The following is a 22751-nucleotide window of genomic DNA, read 5'->3' on the forward strand; positions in this document are numbered from 1 at the left end:
TTCATGCCATACCGGACCGTAAAAAATCGGAATGCCGGACAGTAAATTTCCTTGTAGTGCACAAGCGCCCTTAGGGCGTTTGTCCACTACAAGGAATTTTACGGTCCGGCATTCCGATTTTTTACGGTCCGGTATGGCACGCCATTAATCTATATACTAGCTTGTGCACTATACGTAATTTTACTGTCCGTCATTTTACTTTTCCCTATTCCGGATGGTTTTTTGTGTCTACGAGTCGCTGTAGGTATAATTGTTTTCGAATGCCCACTTGCTTGGATTTTACTGGTTTTTACTGCATATGCCAATTAAAAGCAAGCTCTTGTTTTACTTTCTTTTAGTTGGCAATGAGATTTGAGAAGTCGGTATTGTTATTTTATATACATTGACCAAGCATTGACCTATAATTATTATCTAAGTAAGTGTTGGTAAGTTAAAGTTCAAGTGGGAATAGCTTTAGCTCCTCGTCACCGATTAAAATAAATAAGTGAAACACGCATTTAAAATCTCTTACGGAACTTTACTTTTTATTATAACGAAGTAATATAATATTTCACCTTCTATATTTTTTACTCGTTTCTTGTAAAATGCAAAAACAATCATTTATGATAGCATTATACCGCCAAACTTCCTTGAACTGTACCGCACTGATCCGAGTAAAGACGGACAGGTGCACAAGCAATTCATCGGTTTTTTCATGCCACACCGGACCGTAAAAAATCGGAATGCCGGACAGTAAAATTCCTTGTAGTGCACAAGCGCCCTTACAATACTATTTATAGTATTCATTTCAACCTTTAATTATTGCGAAGTGACACTCTTTGTTTATAAACCATTATATCAAGAACCACATTGAACTTGCATTATTTAGTGCGTTTCCTTATCTGCATATAATCGCAGAGGTCTATAAAAAGTGGTGATTGGTGATATTCCAGGTGACGTCATGTATGCCATTCGAATTTAGACTTTAACAACAGACAATTCAAATGTATTTTACTTGTGCAATAATTACGATAAGCGGGTATATTTGATTACAAACACATCACTATCTAGTCGACGAGTATTCGTTAAGACGTAGCACAAAGTAACGGTCCCTCTGCACGTGTGTTTTGATTGTGATAAACAAATACTGATAAGAATTTAACCGAATGCTGGTAACGGAAGCGATAAATGAAATAAGTGCCTTAATTGTGTGGAAGCTGTGTGACTGCTGTGAAGATGGATCTCGCGAACGCGAAGGCAATATCTATGCTGGCCTTAGGGCTAGGTAGTTTTATCGCTGGTATGGCACCAGCTTGTATCTCTGAAAGAGCGAGGCAAAGACATCCACTGCTTATATCCTGCCTTCTTTGTTTCGGAGGTGGAGTTCTTTTATCCACTTCTTTAGTCCATATGTTACCAGAGGCTAGAGAGAAGTTACCCAGCTTCACTGAACTGTATTTCTGCGTGGGATTCTTCATAGTGTATCTAGTAGATGAATTGGTGCATTTCTTCTATGGGTCGCACGGTGGTGGCCATGAGAGACGCAGGGTTTATACGGAGGAAACTAGTCTGTTAAGACCAGATTTAAGAGATGGAGAGATGCGTGAACGATGCTGTGGGGATGCTGATAATCCTAGGATGTGTCACGTCAGTCATACGGAACCCTGTAATAAGAGTTCTTCTGGTGTGATTGGGTTGTTATGTGCGCTATTTGTTCATAGCTTTTTGGAAGGCTTGGCTATTGGATTGCAAGAATCGGCGTCGCAGGTAAGTTTGTTTAAATATAATTTTATCTGCATTTCGATAGGTAATAAAATTACGAAAGTGAAAAGTTTGAGATATTTATTTACTATCTATCCCTTCAATATTGTCCTAAAAAAACAAGTAGTAAAAGCCTAGGTATAAGGTATTAAGATAAGGTAAGATATTCGGTCCAAATTTGTGTTAGCGTTAATTTAAATAGACAAAGTTAAGTACTTAGTTATCATTGAATAAGTAAAGGTATACCTAGTATAGTAGTTTATTTTTTTATTTAGTACTTGATTTCCGCCCGCGGCTTCGCCCGCGTTTTCAAAGGAAAACCCGCATAGTTCCCGTTCCCGTGGGATTTCCGGGATAAAACCTATCCTATGTGTTAATCCAAGTTACCCTCTATATGTGTGCTAAATTTCATTGTAATCGGTTCAGTAGTTTTTACGTGAAAGAGTAACAAACATCCATACATCCATACATCCATACATCCTTACAAACTTTCGCCTTTATAGGTAACTAGCTTTCCGCCCGCGGCTTCGCCCGCGTTTTCAAAGAAAAACCCGTTCCCGTAGGATTTCCGGGATAAAACCTATCCTATGTCCTTTCTCGGGTATCAAAATATCTCCATACCAAATTTCATGAAAATTGGTTCAGTAGTTTAGGCTTGATTGAGTAACAGACAGACAGACAGACAGAGTTACTTTCGCATTTATAATATTAGTATGGATAGTATTAAGATAGTAGTTTATGCCGAACGAAAATAATCAGAAATTATAAATAATTATTAGTTTATCTACCAGACACATGTGTAGACTAGAATTTAAATTAAGTAAGTATTTAATCTTCTGTTTCATTACTACTGTGATAAGAATACAGTTGTACAACTTTTTGAACTTTATACTATGGTTGTACTGTATTCTAAAAGATTATTATACATTCTTGCTCTGTTATATGAGTTATGACCTAGAAAGTTCTTAGTCCAACGGCTCTCTCTTTTGTAAATTCTAAATTGTGCATAAATATTGTAAGTATTAGACTTGTTAATAGAATGTGTCGTCTACTATCTCTTAATGTGACTGGGAATTGGGAGTAAACCATGCTCCGTTTCAAAGACATAATCGTTCCTAGCACATGAAATACAATTTTTTCAAATATATGTACTACATTATATAATTATTTTCTTTATACTATTTTTCCAAGTACACAAATAGATAACACACTAAGGGCCGATTTTTCAATGCTTGGATAAAACTTATTCGTCGAATAAAATATAAAACTACCATTTTAAAAACGTATTCTAATTGCCCGTATTTGACAGTTTACGTAACATTTTAATATTATCGTGTAATACTTTCTTGGACGGATAAGTTTTATCCAAGCATTGAAAAATCGGCCCTCAATGTATCGAATCTTAAACATTACCGTTATCATAAAATATATACTCTAACGCCACCGTTATATCGCTAATCAAATTATATTAAACAATCAAGGAAAAGTGCCATATCTAAGTATAAGTATATAATATACAACAGAATAATCCTATCTGCCCCATTTAGATAAGGAGTTGTTATTATTTAAAATACGGCAATGTGACTTTTGTTTAAATTTGTATTTATATTTTTATAAATAAAAGTGAAGTGTAAATAGTAAAAAATCAATTGTTTGCTTACGCAAATCGAAGACAAAATAAAAATAAACAATAAAAAAAAGTAAAAATAACAACCATTGCTTTTTTATACTTTGACTTTATTAAAATAATTTAAATGACCTTCCCTGGATAAGTAACTACGAAAAAGTTACTTTAATTTTCATTGCATATAACCACAGAATAATAACTAGTATTTAGCTAGCTAATATAACATACTAGATTTCCGCCCGCGGCTTCGCCCGCGTTTTTAAAGGAAAACCCGCATAGTTCCCGTTCCCGTGGGATTTCCGGGATAAAACCTATCCTATGTGTTTATCCAAGTTACCCTCTATATGTGTGCTAAATTTCATTGTAATCGGTTCAGTAGTATTTGCGTGAAAGAGTAACAAACACACACACACACACACACATCGTCACAAACTTTCACATTTATAATATTAGTAGGATAGTAGGATAAAGTTATATATTAGTAAATAACGTGTTGTTTTTAAACATTTTATGAACTGAATTTCATTCTAACCGAAACAAGGAAAATCGAAACCACAGAAAAGCTAGTAAACAAATTATGAAAACTTTATAATATTGTGAAATACACTGTATTGTAATAAGTTGCGTTTTGATTGCATCATTACAAGGTTTACAATCAACATAATTGTTTAAATGTCATACAGATTGCCGTTACGTACCTACCTACCTACTTATTTTGTGTTCGTTGTTTTTTATACTTTTTTAATGTACACATAAAATAACAGTAGGTAGTGGTACGTATGTAGGTCTGACGTAAAAATAGCCAGTTACTCTATCTTCAGAATTGAAGAGATATTTTCAAATCAGATTGGTAGCTAATTCTAGCAATGAATATGGAAAAGATTTTACTTCATAGGAATTGGATCAGTACATATACAGGTGTCCCACCATCGGTATTCTAAGCTCGGTTATAGTTTTGCATACGCTGAGTACGTAAAAAATACTTATAAAATTCCAGATGCATTTTTTTCAAATAGATGAATTCTAAAAACTCTTTGTGTACACCCCTGACAAGCAACCCGCCCAACTTTGCCACCCGCACATAAGCTATCGTTTAAGAGTATGTTTTCATCGAAAAAATGCTCACATTAGCAAAGCGTTATATGCCGGCTGCGCGAAGCTAGAGAAGAAAACATGAATTGGAAAAATTTTGCAAAAAATTTTTGGCGTATTTTTGTTGTTTAAGTAATTTTTACGTGATCAGCAGTCCCTTCGCGCTTAGTATACCGATAGTGGGACCATACCCTGTATATTTATTGTGCATGTATGTTTTATAAATAAATTTAATACCAAATAGGTAGATTCCTACTTATGTATTATTTTCATTCATGCCGTTTTGGATTCGACTCAATGATGTCATAATTGATAATATATGGATTTTATATACATATCCCGATGTGTCATACAAAACCACTTCCTAGTATAGCATTAAATATAACACTAGCGTCTGTCCCCGGTTTCGCACGGGTGCAATCCTTAACCTATAATCCTTGAATCACAGTATCTATTAAGAAAAACTGAATCATAATACATTGCGTGGGTATAGGATTAGGAGTAATAATTGTTTATTGGAGCAAAGGTTATCAACAAAGGTCGAAGGGTAATCCTGAAGACTTGCATTTAAATTTTACGGAAGGTGTTGTATTTTTTTATCTCAATTTCTTAGGTTACTTTGCAAATATAAAATTATGCATATAATATATATCAAGTTAATTCTATTTATATTTTTTTCATTTAATTCCCGATAGTAAATTAATGAACAAAGCTGAAGTAATAGGTATTATCCATGGCAGAATATCACCTACATTTATAAGTTATTATTGCTACCTATATGAAACTCTACCTGTACCTTTGGAAATAAAATTATCCAGATTATTTTATATAGCATGTATGCCTTTTCAAATAAGCTTTAATTATATTACAGGTACTTCTTCTGCTAGGAGCTGTAGCAAGTCACAAATACGTAGTAGGTTTCTGCCTCGGCGCGGAACTTTGCGAGAGCGGGAACCGAATCTGCGCTCACATTGTGTGTGTGGTCCTGTTCAGTGGGGGTTCCGTGGCGGGGATAGGGCTGGGAGCTGCTCTGGACTCTATGAGTGTGCTGAGGGATTCCATTGCAGTGCCTATAATGCAGGTATTTATAGACTCACGGTTAAATGTCAATTATCTTGTACTAGCTGTGCTCCGCGGTTTCACCCGCATTGCTCAGCCCGTTGGTCTTAGTGTGATGATAATCCTTCCTCGATAAATGGGCTATCTAAAACCCAAAGAATTTTTCAAATCGGACCAGTGTTACTGAGATTAGCGCGTCCAAACAAACGAACAAACTTCTGCTTTATAATATTAGTATAGATATATTTTGAAGATTCAAATGGAAAGTTGGATGAATGAGTTTTTCAAACTCAAACTCAAACTCAAAAATTTATTTATTCAATTAGACTTCTTCTAGAAGCACTTTTGTTTGATAAAGCTAAGCGATATAGCTTTTGGCTGTTTTTTGTTTGTACGCCTTATAAGTTATGCGTATGTTTGACGATGGGTAGTCGACTTAATTAATTACAAATTTCATTTGATTCGATGTTGTGGTTTAATTACACCACAATTATTAGCATGGATGTTAGTGGTTTTTAGTTAGCGATAACTCCGGGGATTTTCGGTATTGAACATCCTTCATAGTTTGTGGGTCACATAATTATTATCATTCAAGCGGGAGTTGTGACTTGTGAGTCACCCTACCAATTAGTTAGTTATTGAATCAAAATCGTGTCGTTTTTAATTCCAACCCATTATGCAACTTTACTTTTCAGTAGTAGGTACTTTCAAAAACTGGAATTTGTCTAACTTTGAATATTAAAAAAAAATACCGGCCGAATTGATAACCTCCTCCTTTCTTTTGAAGTCAGTTAACAAAAATGATGTGGTCGAATTAAATAGACAGTCGTATGCACTGTTCTGTGGTCGTATGCGTATTAAAAAAGAAATAGGTATACTCATTAGTAATAATCTAATTGCTACTACATTAAGGCTTCAAATTTGTACCAATGCGTATATCCTCGGTTAGGACTGATAGAAGATATCTATACCTACTGCAGTAGGTACTAATATTTTAAAGCAGAAGAGTTTGTTTGTTTGAACGCGCTAATCTCAGGAACTACTGGTCCGATTTAGAAAATTCTTCCGGTTTTAGATAGCCCCTTTATCGAGGAAGGCTATATATCATCACGCTGAGACCAACAGGAGCGGAGAAATGCGGCTGAAACCGCGCAGCTAGTGCGTAATAAAAAGCAAATATCCATCTTATTGCTACTACATTAATGCTTCAAAGTTGTACCAATGCGTATATCCTTGGGTAGGACTGTTAGAAGAAAATATCATTAGATATATAAGAAACTAGCGGTCCGCCCCGGCTTCACCCGTGGTACATATTTAGCAATAAAAGGTAGCCTATGTTCTTTCTCAGGGTCTAAAGATTATCTGTGCCAAATTTCATCAAAATCGGTCCAGTAGTTTATGTGTGAAAACCATACATACATACATACAAACCTATCCTCTATATAGTAGATTATTATTAACGAAATTCCAGGCATTAGCAGCCGGTACACTACTATACGTGACCGTGAGCGAGGTCCTCCCGCGGGAGCGAGCGAGATGGCACGAGAGGAAGAGGTCAGCTGGGATGCTGCAGTTTATAGCTGTGGGCCTCGGCTTTGGAGTTATGTACCTGTCTACTGTGTACTTGGGTAAGATATTTAAATTATTTTATAATTTCATAATCCTGTAATTTTTGTTCAAATCAAACGAAATTCTTCATTGAACACCAAACTATTCAGAAATAATATAAATTGTTATAATATTTCAAATAAGTAAATAGGTAGGTAATTAAAGAATTGGTTAAAAACATTCATTTAATTCCCACCGAGATCGATGGCAGCACTCCACGATTTCCTGAAGATGGTCCAATAGTACCTATCTTATTTTATATTGTTAATAACGACTAAGACAAATGTTAGTTATTGTAATGCACATGATTTATTTCAACTTCGTAAATTGTGCCATATTGTGCATAAAGTATACAAATAAATCATAAAATTTATGCTTCGTCATTTCCTACGGGCCTAAGCAAACAAAGTAGCATTTTATCTAACTATGGGTTCGATTCCCGGTGGGTGAAAGAACTTTAAGGCAGTTGCAGTTTAACCTTCTGATAAGAGAAACTTAATACGTTGATAACTCGACATTTAATCTATAAAAATAAATAAATTCGAAGTGTTTGAATATCCAACAGTAGATACTTAGCAGTATTGACAACTTCCCCTTTTAAATTCGTTTAAATTACCTATCTGTTAGTTATTGTGATATTATTTAAAAAATAGGCATAATCGCAGGAAATGTAGTCTCTCAATGAAATAATTAATAATATTTTGTAATTAATATTATGAAGTTTAAAGACAATTTTAACAAAATCAGTTCAGTCGTTCGCGAGGAATGCTATTATCAACAGAGCTAATAACATCTAAATTATTATTTATACCATTTTTTTACTTTCAGACCATGATGCAGCTTGAACAGCGAAATTTACGAATAAGAAAATATGTACGTAGGTAATAAATGACTAACATTCGAATTTATTTTTTTACTTTGTATAATAATAATCTAAGAATAATAATATGTATTACTATATTAAGGTGATGAATTAATTTTTCTAACATTTACGGCCCTTTTTAAACCTTCGTAATTTTTATATTATTAAAGTTGTCGTGATGAAAATTCTTGACAAGAAAGTTCAATAGTAACACAATACGTCTACCGTTTTAGAAACATGATTCCATGATATTTTCTCGATAGAAAAAAAATACAAAGTTCTCATTGTTATTTTTTTATAATCTCTGGCATCTTCAAAATAACAAACGTAAAGTTACGACTTTTTGGATATTAACTATAAAATCTACAACCTATACGTCTACCGATTTAGAATTTTGAAATATGCGATGGTTTTGAAATAAACAAGAAATACTTGAAATTAGCGCGCGACCAGCCAATATAGCGAGAGCCGCCCTGTACCTTCCTACCCCGATCGCTGCACGAGTCATTCCCGCTACGGCCGTCACACGGGGAACTTGTGTCGCTCGCGCAATCGTAAAAAAGGGTGACAACACGATAAGACAAAATGAGACAAATGGGGACAATAAAGAAAATAAGAAGAAGAAACATAAAGGTTGGAGGAAAAAGAATGCTTACAATTGGAACAAATTAATGAAGTAAGTTGGTTTTATTTTAAATTTGATGATAATTGTATTATAGACGATGTTTGATATGTACCCCTGTTTTAAGTACATAACGAATGTGTAAGATATTTTCATTTATAGCATAGATAATCTTTTCAGAAATCCGGAATCCAGAAGGAAAATAAACCCACTGATTGTTCACAATGTGAACCCACTCCTTCGTAAGTACCTTTATTCAGTCAAAAATGTATGTTATCAACGTTCTACTGGTTTTATCGCATGATTCCATTTTTAGCAAAAAGCAACAAAGTGCAAAGAAATAAAAAATCATGGTGAACTTAGTGGAAGTATGGCGGACATAATATGGAACAGGAGCTCATTGGAGTAGTATTATATTTTAAAAAAATACGAAATAATTTCAAGAATTACATTTCTTAGAAGGTGGTAGATAAGTATGTTGTATAAAGAATTTGATGTTGATATTTATTTCATTTATACTTACTACACCTGTGCGGGAAATTGCTTAGTAATAAAACAGGTTTATATTCATATTTACATAGTAATATGAGTTTTCATTTCGAAAAATTTTGTGTAAGTATATTAAATTGAGTTCCTGGGTGATCTGGAAACACAATTGGGCCCGGAAGATGGCGCTGCAGTCACTCCTCCTAATGACATGAACCGATTTGGATGAATATTTGTGTGCACATTTCATTTTTGTGGGATGATTGGTTGATTCGCTTTCACATTAGCTAATATTATGTATTTTTGTTGTTAGAAAGTAAACTTAATTTAATGTTTATAATACATTATTATTGGTATAAATAAGCCAGTGTTCGTCTCACATTGCTGTACCTGCCTACCTACCCTACCAGGGCCTAACTTTGTTCTGGCTATTTTATTTTGATTATTTGTAATGAATAATTACAATTATAATAGAGTGCAAAAAATAAATACATGCGTCAATATATTTTGTGTTTTTTTTTAAACAATTTTTTTATTTAATAAAATATCATTCCGACCGCGGCTTTGCCCGCGTGGAATTAGGTTATATCGTGAATCCTGTTTTATCCCACAGAAGTGTTCAGTTCGGATAAAAAGTATCCTATGTGTAAATCCAGGCAATTAGCTATATTTTATCAAAATTGGTAATGTAGTCTTGACGTGATTAAGTAACAACTAACAAAAAAATATACAAATTAACATCCAAAGTTTCGCATCAGTTTTACTGTATTAGTGATATCTTCCACTCTTGACTTTGACTGAGAAGAATTAGGGTTTATAACTTCTTTCAGAAATAGTACCTTTCATTTCTGGGCATGATGTAATATCTACGTCAGCATCAAATTCTATCTAAATCAATTCAGTAGTCCGCGTTATTGAGTACCATTTCATTTTTTCAGAGTAACAATATTTTTTGTTATTTTAAAGATTATTTATAACCTGTATTATTTTGTAATAAAGTAAACATTACGAAATAATAATAATTATTAATAATGTCTAAGTAGTTGTTGGAAAGAAGATTATTTGTTTATAAGCAAGAAAATAAAACCAATAAATCAACAATTGAATAAATGTATAACAATATTATAACTGTATGACGACTCCATACATGTTTGTCCCGAGTCGGCCAGCGGCAGCGCGGCGAGTTTGCAAGAATGACTTCGCGCACACCGGCGTTCGCGATAGCGAGCTATTAGACTCCGCCCGCCAAGCAGTGGATTTTTTTTTGTGTATCGTCTTAATAATAGGATCAATTGCGACATTTATAATGCATTTTGGCATTTTATAATATTATGTTTGACAGTATTCAATAAAACAATTCTACAATTTCATATTTTATTTCATTTAATGTCCGTTTCATTTAACAATTATATTTCAAATGAGTTTGTCAATAAGTCACAGATTGTATCCAACTCATATTTTTATTTTAAAATAACTTACGTTAAATATTTTTAGTTCACCGTTTAGTAAATGAAATGCTTCATAATATGAGTAGGATTTCGTAAGTACAGTCATTAAATTCAACAAGAGATAATACTATTTTTAAAAGTTTACATTTATAACATTTTATAAAATAATTGACTTACATTTTGTAAAAATTACATGGCACTGTTACGTGATGTTGCTAGTAATAAAATGTATTTCCGTTAGAGGCGCCATCTATATACATTGTTAGAACTAAAGTTACGTCTACTCGCTGATAGATGGCGTTATTACAAATACTATTTACTATTGATAATTTCGAGTTTACTTCTAAATGCACAAAAATAATCTCAGTCCACAATACTATTGCTTTATTATAATATTATATACATATATGGAAGCCATTTTTACACAATTAAACATCGTGAATGTCGGAATACCTCGTATTACACAATATAAATAAATGTATCAATCCTTAATCTAATTTAAATACAATAAAAGTATTACAAAATAGAAAATAATACAGATCTTTGACTGGACGCACTTAAACTACGCGGGAAGTACAACGATGTTTCATACGAAATGTAACTTTTAATAAATATTCTTAAAATTTTAAGAGAGCATTACAAAGAGTGGAAAAAAGTTGCTTCACTATGAATATATTCGTAATTTTCATTCTTTCTTTAGATTATACTTTTAAAGTACTGCTTGTTTGTTTTAAAAAGTATCTCATAGTAAAAACCTCATAAAACTTTGCGCCTGATAATTTTTACGAGCATTTTTCCAAGACATTTCTCAATATCCCAATTAAAAGTAAACAATACAGATTACAAAAAATGTTTATACAATTAATAATAAAGTGTAAAAGTAGCAAATTACGTATTTCGATATATTAAGGCACAAAGATAAGGCACTCATTCCACAATTATATTACAAATTTCACGAGACTACAACGAAAAGCGTAATTAAATAGACGATTCTTAATAAATACATAGAATAATACGTGTACCGATTGTAGAAACAACCAAGCTTACATCTGACTTGATAGAATCGGTAACATGATTTCGCTGACGTGCCGGAGCGTCTGAGCCTTATTATTCACTATTTAATATTCCAACATATTATAACATTATTTGAACAATAGCAACAATATTATTATTATTTTAATTTATTAACTAGCGTGTTTTTTAGACAAGGGTTTAGTTTCATACTGTTTACAACAATGCGTACATGCGTGTTTTGACAAAGGACCAAACACTCCGGCACGCCACCTCACTTAAATCTGTCGGGAATACCGCAATTTGTTCAAAGTCCACTGGTAAGCACATAGCACTCACAAATCAAGTGTCATCGTCCTCTTCCAGGCGTCTGTTTTTCTTCCTCTGCCGGTGCCTCTCGAGGCGTTTTCTGTGCGCGCTCTTGCGTTTAGGCGGGGTTATTTGGCACTCGCAACCGGCCCTAACTGTAACGTAGTCCATGGACCATCCGCCGGACCCGGGGACGGAGAAGTGTCCTTCTGGCCGGTGTCTCTGGGGCATTTCTGTGGCGGAAGAGTATCGGACTAGTGCGTAGGAGTACGAGTACTTCTGTACACACCTCGACTGGTTGTAGAGCCTGGCGTCAACGAAGCGGCAGGGCTTGTCGACGACGTCGGGAGCGCAGGAGAGCTCGTACAGCCGCTGCTTGTTCTCACCGTCCTCGTACAGCTCGACGTAGAGGCCTGTGGGGGTTCTGCCGCCTTTCTTGGCGACCATCTCGAGCACGGACGGGCAGCACTCGACGACGTCGCGCTGAGAGCCCTCCCGCCGCAGGATCGACTGCATCTCGCGCCAGTGCGACCGCTTCCACGCTGCTGTGGCGTCTATTTCTTCGTCCGTCCTGGAAATGTAGTTTTTAATTGAATTTACCTAGTGATTGATTTGCGCTTAACATGATGCTTTATCAATAATACCTATTGAAAACATAATATAACCAAAAAGTGAAATACGTAGGCCTAAATACAACTGTTGAACATAACGAAAAATATCATATCTCCATGCTATTTATCTTTACTTGCTTGACAGTTTGACACCCGCGGTATGACACATGCGGTAAAACCGCGGGGCACAGCTAGTAATAGATATATATACGATACTAACATGAGACGGTGCGCGTGGTGCGGCTGCGGCGCGCGGCGCACGCGGCTCGCGTTGCCCACCACGTCGCCTGCGCCCGCCACTGCTCCACACAGCACCTGCAATTTATACAAAATTAAGAAAGGTGAGTAATTTGTATGAGGGAATGTAGTATTTTCTTATTTGATGATATTATCATAAAGATATAAAATATTTTTATAAGCTTTCGTGGTATTTTATAATTTTAATCTACCAATTTCTGCTGATTATATCATTAAACATGAATATAAGCTACATTTTCTATCAACTAGGCTAAAGCAGTAACACGAGCTGTCCTATTTTTTATAAACTAGACGAAATAATTATACCCAATGGGAAGGGAGATAATTACGACATGTCTACTTATAAATAATAAGTAGACATTACATGTCATATTATCTCAAAAGTAAAAATGCGTCAGAATAAATTCAGGCTGTATCAATTTAATAAGGTTATAATAACAGTTAAGAGCACAATTTAGTTTTACATACAGAAAAGAATTAAAAGATTAACCAACATGGCCTAGTATTGATTTTCACAATACCGAAAATATCCAGAATGCAAAAACACAACTATCTAATCTAAAATATTTATTAAATAATTATCTCTTCATTGGTGGCTCTTAACGCGCAATTCGTTGATAATTACCTTCCGATCCAAACATTATATATCAAAATATTACTATCTATTTAAATTTGATTTATGTATAAGTATGTCTAGTAAATTGATAATTATTCTAATATTTTGTAATTTATGAATTCGTAATATCACCTTAATACGACCTTTGAGAGTTATTACTCCATCTAATCTGTAATTTAACACTACAGCGCACGCGCCCTTTTTTTTTACATGGTTGCTCGCGTGCTCTACCATAGTAGAAAACTGTATTTGAAATATTAAAAAAATGGGTGGTCCTAAAATGATAATACTTAGTAATATTAAACTTTTAATTATTGTAACAAATAATTATAAAAAAAAAATAAAATGCTAATAGCATATAATTAAAATTAGGATCAAATTATGAGATCAAGAAAATAATCAACATTTTTGGCAAGTTTGAGATCAGCTCAAAAAAAACAACTTCTAATAAGCGATGACCGACTTATTGGCCATCATCCTGACATTCAATACAGACCACATCTTGGTGATCGGGACAAATCCATCTGGTACATCGCTTACACCATTTTTTCGAGCTCGGAAACACAGGCAAAATTTCCCATTTTTTGAGGATTATGACGTATTGGTACCTCATCTACGTGACCCAAAAGCTATTTACTTTTATTTTTTAACCCGTGACACGTTCTACGCACAATATTTGTGTCGTAACGCAAATTGTACTGTAGCGTTCTGCGCACAAACTCTGTGCCTAACGCGGCCCGTGACATTGAAGGTCATCAGTAGAGACTTACAAGTGAATGTTTCCAGTATAAAAAATATTTCTCTATGCCTTAAACATTTATAATTCGAATCGACACGACTCCGAGACAGGCAATAGAGACCAAAACCACAAAATAAAAAAAAAAAGTGAATCATTGATTGAGTTGCGTCATCGGCCATAGTTTGTGACATTTGTCTTGTTCAACGAATATTTGGATTGTGAATTATGCCGAGAGGAATAATTAGATGAGTGATAATTGAGACGTATATTACTGGAAATTGTACGTAGAATACGTTTATGATATTGGTTTTAGGGATATTTGAAGAATACTCAGTGAAAAAGTGTCTCAACTTTTCAGTGCGGAAGACGCAAAATGGCACTTTTTTTCTTGTTTGTGAATAATGGAGATTTGTTATTATTTATAGTGAAATACGTTGTGTTAAATGTGTGAAAATATAAGTGAATGTATTTGGCAATCGTGTAGTGATATGAAAACGTGAATATGATCATTTGATAACTCAGAATTATCATGTAAGTGTTAGTATGTAAGCAATTAAAATTAAAACAAAATTAAATCAATTTCTATAATTATATAGAAAAAATATATCGTCATGATTACATTTTTATGCTATAACTAGTTTCTTCTTCTTTCCAAAAATATATCATACATGGCATATAATTATAGAACAATAGGGTAAATAAAATTTTCAAACTCGGTAGTCATAAAAAAGCTAGATTTCGTGAACTCCCTTGACACTATCGGGATCGGTGCCGGCTGTGCGCCAGACGCGTGATAGGTTAATTGGCGGGGAAGGTTTTCGACTGTCAATCTTCTTGCTATGAGGGGTTTCACCAGCTCTTACGAAAGATCGAATAGAAAATTACGTCTCACAATTCTTTCTTGGCCTTTGTTTAGTTGGTGGGTTATCAAGGCATTTATGAATCGGATGTTTTGAGATCTTGCCGGGGTTGCTAAAGGACATGTTTTACTCCAGCGTGTTCTATTTCGAGATACATAAATGTCATCAGGTGTATTGTTTTGGACAAGTTCAGAAAGAGGCGTGTCATCTTCAGATGATGATGCATGATTTTCACTTACAGCTTTCTGCATCTGATTCCTATCTTCCTGTTCCATTGGTTGTACATATACTTCTCCATCGTCCGAGTAACTTTGGATCACTTCCTCGTCCTCTAATTCTTCGTTCAGCCATCACGCGCGCCTCCAATACGGGGTCCATTTTTTCGCTAAAGCAAAGAAATATTAAATATCAAATACATCATTATACACGAAATAGTAATGCAACTGTACATAGTTAAATTTTAAAATTTAAATCATTCAATGTCCATTGATAATAATTTAAAAAAACCCAAAAAAGAAAGTTTTACTTACCTTCAGTTTTATTACACCAATACTCGCATGTACTACTATAGTAGAAGCCGAACTTTGACACGTCATAACAGGAACATGCGCTTACGTTGCAAATATGCACCATACTAATCCGTTTGGCAATTTTGTCGACTTAGCTTATCTGGGAGCTGGGGGGATTAGGTGTAAGAATGAATGAATGGCGATAAAATAAGTAAGTGCGTTCTACTATAGTAGAACGCGCGTGCACTGTAGTGTTAAGCTTAAGATTTCACATTATCTAAGTAAAGATGCTATTAATATGTACTAAATTATAATAATGCTAAATGGTAAACCTAAAATGAATAATAATAATTATTGTAAACACAAAATTTATTGATACACAAGTATTAACATAATTTTATGTATGATGGTTGATAAACTCAATAAAGACCAAAATGTACAATAATATATTAATAAGCCTAACTGATGTAGGATGCACGAGGCACGTAAGCTAAAAAAAAAATTTACACTCTTAATCCTTGTAAAGAATAAAAACTTCACAAATAAAAAGTTTTTCAGTGTCGCAACAGATTTCTAGCTACACTTGCGCAATTCCAATTTCTAGTTTGCGCAAGTAAATCGAAATAGGAATAATACCTTGTAATAGTAAATAGTTGGAAGTGTTTTAGGTCTATTGTGTCCAATCGCTCATGAATCAGGATTTATGAAAATATAAACAGTTGCATAGAAATTTCGATGTAATAACAGTAAAATATTGACTTGTAGCAATAGCTGATATGTCGATTTCTGAAATAGTACCCACATTTCCAAACTTGTTAAATGTTATTTACAAATTGACGGTTTCTTGCTTTCCGACTACATATAATATATTCTTATAAGCTCAAAAGTGAAATCCGCTATTCTGATCTGACTTTAGAAGTACATAATTATTTGACATGTTTTTTTATAATTCTACTAGCTTACTTCCCGCGGCTTCGCCCGCTTTGTCTAAAACCTAATAAATTATATACTAAAACCTTCCTCTTGAATCACTCTATCTATTAAAAAAAACAGCATCAAAATCCGTTGCGTTTTAAAAATTTAAGCATACAAAGGGACAAAGGGACATAGGGACAGAGAAAGCGACTTTGTTTTATACTATGTAGTGATTCTAAACCTCATCTCTAAACCGACTATCTTAATTCTATACTTAACCTATTTGTTTATCCTAAATGGTTTTTGCTCGTTGTTATTTGTTAGGGGCATAATATAAAGCTGTGATCATCAGAAACAGGGTGATCTTCTTGGAAACGTGGTACGTATACCCAGGGACATGACATTCTGAACACCAATGGATTGTACATGTGTTTGGGCATATATGTGTATGTAATCTAATATATTATAGTGTTAATTAATTCCTAGAGTATTACTAATATTTTAACATCTAGCCAAAATTCGTAACACAAACATTTACTATTGGCCCTGGCAAATACAGAACAACATAGCAAATCAAAGTACATATCTTTACCGAAATTTACGATGCCTCTGTACACTGGTCGGAAATATTTAGCCAAGTGAATTATTTGATTTTGTTGTATCATGGTTTAGTAAATAACTAGATAGTATCGTAGGATTGAGTTATTCAGGGACGTTTATGTCCAATTGTTATAGTTTATAGGAACAAATTAATATGCATTGTTATGGCTTTGCTATCTGTACTTCTGAATTAAGAAATCTATAACATTTGTAGAGCAATATTTGTAATTTATAAGAGGAAATTATTGTAATGGAACTTCTTTAGGCGCGTTGAGGTCGCGTTATGGCAATACCGTCACGTTTTGGAGTAAGGCGACGATTTTGGTATCTTTGAATCTTGCCAAAGAAGTTTCACTTCTGACACGTGTGCACACACGCACTTTCACACAAGTATAATTTTAGGAATGCTATGGTCTATTTGTTTACTAGAACATTGATCAAGAACAATTAAAGGAAACAATACAAGTGCAATTTAACCTAATTTATGTAGTTTCTACAAGTGAGAATAAATGACACCATGTTCAGGAATTTACTGTGATAGAAGAAATAACTCGTGCATACATGAACTATGAAACATTTGGGTAGAAATATAATATACAAATAGTATGTCATCATCATCAGCCCGTGTCCCTGCAGTGAGAACGTATAGTGCAGGGACTCTGGCCTCCTATGAGGGTACAGGCCATCATCCACCACTGACCAGGTGCGGGTTGGCAGATGTCACATGTCGAACTTTGGATTCTTCGACATGTCGGTTTCCGATGTTTTCCTTCACCGTTCGAGCAGTGGTGATATTATCGACATGAATTGCAAATTGATTAATTGACAAATCAATTTATTTTCTCACGTCTCGATCCCCTGAATTATCAATTTGAAATCCGAGGTCCAACCACTAAGACACTGCGTTAAAATAGTATGTACCTACTTATAATTTAATAAAAACATATCAGCCATTAATCACAGTTGAGAGCACATTACGCCATTTTTAAACAAAGCCTGTGTGTTAAATATGGAAAATCGACGACGACTCCATTTCGCCTCGTTCCTTTTCGATATTATTAAGTTTGAATCTCCTCTATACCTCTTTCAAAAGTTGGTTTGGATGGGAGATCATCAGGCAGTGTACAAAACGAGACAAGCAGCGACTAAACTGATGATTCCTAAACATCACTCTGCCAGTTTTCGGGGAAGCTTCAAATACAGTGCCACTAAGTGTTGGAACAATTTACCACCGCCGCTTCCTAGCCTTCGCGCGGTTGAGAACTTTAAAAAAAAATACACAGTTATATTACTAGAGAAACAGATCCAACCTTAGTGGCTACTGATGATGATTATCTCTATTTAATATATATGTATATCTATCAAATGTAAAAAATATTGAATATACGTTAATTATACTTTCTTTTATATATTTATTACTACTTATATCATATTTATTCTATTAATTTTTGTTTATCTCTGCACATAGACGTATTATTATTAGTATATTTTTTATTTATTGATTATTTATTTTAATATTTTCTTACTGTAATAGAGGTCACTCTGATTATTGCGACAACATTTAGGGGCCACTGAAAACCAGCGCTGTGCGTGCATTTCTGTCGTACAGTATTTAGCTGAGTTGGTCACCCTTTTTCGAGGACATCCTACCGTGCAAATTTCGTTTTATTTTTTATTTTTTTTCTCTTTATAATTTTACTTTTTTTACTGTTTTGTTTGTCATGCTTTTAAGACTTTGTTTGATTATGTCCTTGAAATAAATGTTTTTTCTTTTCTTTCTTTCTTTCTTTCTTTCAAAAAAGCATTTGCCGACCATTTTAAAATGTCTACGACCTCTCTATAATTGATATTGTTTTTCTTAATGATATATTTGTCCATTCGACCCCATTTGAATAGATAAGTGACCTTAAAAGTCTAATGGAACAAATAGGTGCATAATCTGTTTAATATTATAAAAAATCAATGTCATATTAAAGTTAGTGTACATGTTCAGATGAAATTGCTACGACATTTAAAAAAATGTCCTTTTAAAATGTTATATCTAAGAGAAAGCTTTATCTTACGTCATAGTTTTCTTTTTTTTTTTGCTTTTGAGTAGTAAAGAAATATTGTTAGGCAAAAATTCATCTTGGCTATTATTTTTCCCACTCGCATAGATTAAGTCTAAAAATAACAAATATTTAGAAATAAAAAATGGCTTCATTTTGTGTCATAGAAAGCACATAAATAATTATTATAACGAGCTTTTACTAATGGAGCTAAATATACAGGGTGTCCCACCGTTTGGTATACCTACTAAGCTCAAAGGAGGTTATAGTTTTGCATACGCTGAGTACGTAAAAAATACTTATAAAATTCCAGACACATTTTTTTTTCAAATAGGTGAATTCTTAAAACTCTATGTGTACACCCCTAACAAGCAACCCGCCCAACTTTGCCACCCGCACGTGAGCTATCTTTTAAGATTATGTTTTCATTGATAAAATGCTCACATTAGCGAAGCGGTATATGCCGGCTGCGCGAAGTTAGAGATGAAAACATGGATTTTAAGGAAAAATTTAGCAAAAAAATTTAGACGTAATTTTGTTGTTTAAGTATTAAAAAAAAAAAACTACAAGTCCCTTCGAGCTTAGTATACCGATAGTGGGACACCCTGTAGTTATTACATTAAAACTAAGACTATATATTCAGCAGAATTCTTCAAAATCTGCCGATAAGAACATGTTTATCAACTTTACTAGTATAAACCTAATTTATTATTAATTAGCTTATAATTTAATCTGTCCCAAAACTTAGGCTTGGTAATAAAGATTGGCCGTAAAACTATGATTAATTAAGATATAAAGTAGGTTCTTCTATTGGTTATAAAGTAGATAATAAAAAGCGTAATTCAATTCGTTACAATGTTGTAAATAATATTTATGAATGCGGAGATACAAAATCTATATACGTATATTTCTAAAACTCAAAGGTGACTGATATAGTGATCTATCAACGCACAGCCCAAATCACTGGACGTATCGTTCATTAGTCTTTATTTTTTTACGTGTTATTTCTTTTTTAAATTTTGTTATATTTATGTTCTATGTGGTGTACCTAATAAAAATGATTTTCTTTCTTTCTTTCTTTCTATCGGGCTGAAATTTGGCATGCAGGTAGATGTTAGGACGTAGGCATCCGCTAAGAAAGGATTTCCCGAAATTCTTGCGGGAACGGGGAAAAACGGGGATGCACGAACAAAGTCGTGGGCGGAAGCTAGTAGTAAATAAAATAATGAAGGAATCTAGAGTTTATGACGGAACTAAATAATAAAAATTAAGGACATTAATTCTAAGCAATGATTTTTAACCGACTTCAAAAAAAAGGAGGAGGTTATCAATTCGGCCGGTATGTTTTTTTTTTTATGTATGTACACCGATTACTCCGTGGTTTCTGAACCGATTTACGTGATTCTTTTTTTGTTCGATGCGGGACGGTGTCGAATTGGTCCCATAAAAATTTTATTCGGATAGGCCCAGTAGTTTTTATTTTATGAGCATTTTTGTCTGTATTTGTAAATGTTGCAAGTGCAAGTTTGAAGTCGGTTGTTTTTAACGCAGTTATTGACTTGTTAAACAATAAAATTGTATGGTACATTGAGCATTGTTCAATAAAATAATGTGACAGAATGTTGGTTAATTAATGAAATGATGCAATATTTTCTAACGCAATTATTGCGATCGTATCTAAATATAGCTTTTACTAATTTGGAGACAATTTATTATCTCTATCATTCATATAACATCCTTTATGAATTGAATAATTTGTAGATCAATTTAGCAAATATTTACTAATGAGACGGAAACTTAGAAATCGCATTAACATAATGAAGATGTTATTTAGCATTTCGCTCGATATTTCGACCACAGTATAAAGAGACAAGTAGGCCGACTAGAGGTACGGTACCTAAACTCGTGAGGCGCAGGGTTGTCACTTGTCACGTTGATATTTTAAGTAATTGTATAAACAAACACCGATAGCCCTCATGAGAACGGGCCATGAGATCTGGGGGGTATCTGGGGCAATATTATGATCTCTTATTTCCAGACAGTTTACGCCCCGAATTGAACTGACTGGCAAATTCATATTATGATCGCAATTACCATAAATAAATAAATAAATAAATAGATAATAAATGCTAATATAATGCTATATAAATAATAAAAGCTATATAATAAGCGATCATAATATGAATTTTCCAGGTTTTTCCGTATGAGCGGCGCTGCGTGCATCAAGCTTACCTACATACATACGGCGCGATGTAGGTACCTTTGTTCGAAGTTAACTTACTTTTCTCTTTATACTATGTTTCGACCATATCTGAATCAAAACTAAATTATGTGCTAATAGTACCTCATTTTGTTTATCACTAGACTGTCAAAAGACCGCCGAAGTGTCGTTTATTTTAATAGTCCGGGATCCATCGCTCATTAATTTTGCAAGTGATTACTATCAAGCTAATTTTTCGTGAGTAGCTTTATTTTGATGAGATGCCCAATAATTTCATGTACGAAACTCTCGATTGTGGTAGCTAACAGAGGAAACAAGGATAAAATATTTTGATTTGATGGTTCTCAAATATTAATTACTAACTGAATGTTTTTTTTTGTTCAATCTCAAGATAATTATCTAAATTATTCGAAAAAAATATTTGTCCTACAAAATCTATGGTTTGATCAAAGAGTCCCCCTTTCCAATGTGTATCGATAACGAGGTCATCATAAATGATTACTAACCAGCTGATTTTTTTATTTTCACTTATTTAATACTTATATAATTCAACAGACATATTGTCCTACAAATTGCGTAATAAATATTTGAGAACCGTCAAATCAAAAATTTTTATCCTTGTTACCTCTGTAAGCTACCACAATCGAGAGTTTCGTACATGAAATTATTGGGCATCTCATCAAAATAAAGCTACTCACGAAAAATTAGCTTGATAGTAATCACTTGCAAAATTAATGAGCGATGGATCCCGGACTATAAATATAATGGCTCTAAATCGATTTCCGATTATGTACCTAAAGTTAAAGATCAATACTATATTGCATATTCAAACGACTGGTTTTTAGCGGACTAAATCGATTTGGGTATTAGAAAATTCGTTTTAAAAGTAGCTATGCATAGCTAAATTTTATTTATGTGTTAAAATTGTTATATTTATTATAATGCAAATTGGGGTAAACAACGGAATAACTTCTATAATAACAATAAACAAAAGTTTTATAAGCCATAGAAAGACGCTCGGATTTCATTGAGTAACATTTGTAAGCAAAATGATTTCATACAAAACGTCTATTTATTAGACAGTCGATGTGAAACGTTATAAAAATGTAGATTGCTTTACGAATTTAAATTGGTCTTCATAAGGTTGGTTGTGAATGAATGGGAAATTTATCATTGCATTTATATGCAGGTGGGAATTTGTTTTATATTATGTTTCCTATGGGACTATACAGCCGCGGTAACCGGAAAAAACGTAACTTACTTTTGTGAATGTGTTTATAAGGTAATAATATAAATATACTCTATTACAAATGGTTGGGGTTATTTGAATATTTGTACTCTGTTCACATCTCCATTATATGGTGATAAAATAAATAATATTATATTTATAAATACATAAGTTTATGTGTTCCTGATTCTTGTAGAGCATTACGAGAAATTTGGTAGATTTAATAGAAGTTTAGTAGACATGATATTTTTTTTTAATGGAACAGGGGATTTATTATGCGAA

General features: G+C 33.6%; 3 protein-coding genes across 5 annotated transcripts in view; 1 reads left to right on the plus strand and 2 right to left on the minus strand.

The window, feature by feature from the left end:
- LOC149480164 (uncharacterized) overlaps window positions 1–22751 on the minus strand; it is a 381320-nt gene that overhangs the window by 60308 nt on the left and 298261 nt on the right. The gene's annotated exons all lie outside the window — the stretch shown is intronic.
- Zip88E (Zinc/iron regulated transporter-related protein 88E) lies at window positions 1022–8053 on the plus strand. Its single transcript, XM_089707282.1, has 4 exons — window positions 1022–1746; window positions 5331–5540; window positions 6990–7146; window positions 7955–8053. Exons 1-4 carry the CDS (start codon window positions 1216–1218, stop codon window positions 7969–7971), a joined length of 915 nt encoding a protein of 304 aa, XP_089563408.1. The 5' UTR covers window positions 1022–1215; the 3' UTR covers window positions 7972–8053.
- The window catches only part of LOC149480168 (uncharacterized), a 180127-nt gene continuing 167866 nt past the window's right edge, over window positions 10491–22751 (minus strand). For all 3 annotated transcript variants that reach the window (XM_089707300.1, XM_089707301.1, XM_089707299.1), the window contains 2 exons: window positions 12696–12790; window positions 10491–12435 (listed from right to left, as the gene is read on the minus strand). In XM_089707300.1, the coding sequence (XP_089563426.1) occupies window positions 11898–12435; window positions 12696–12790 (633 nt within the window). In that variant the 3' untranslated portion in view covers window positions 10491–11897. The remainder of the gene's footprint in view (window positions 12436–12695; window positions 12791–22751) is intronic.

The sequence above is a fragment of the Colias philodice genome, chromosome 19 (assembly GCF_061535455.1).
Source record: "Colias philodice isolate Cphi_HAF_F1 chromosome 19, ilColPhil1 Martin Lab GWU primary, whole genome shotgun sequence".
NCBI classification, from domain to species: domain Eukaryota; kingdom Metazoa; phylum Arthropoda; class Insecta; order Lepidoptera; family Pieridae; genus Colias; species Colias philodice.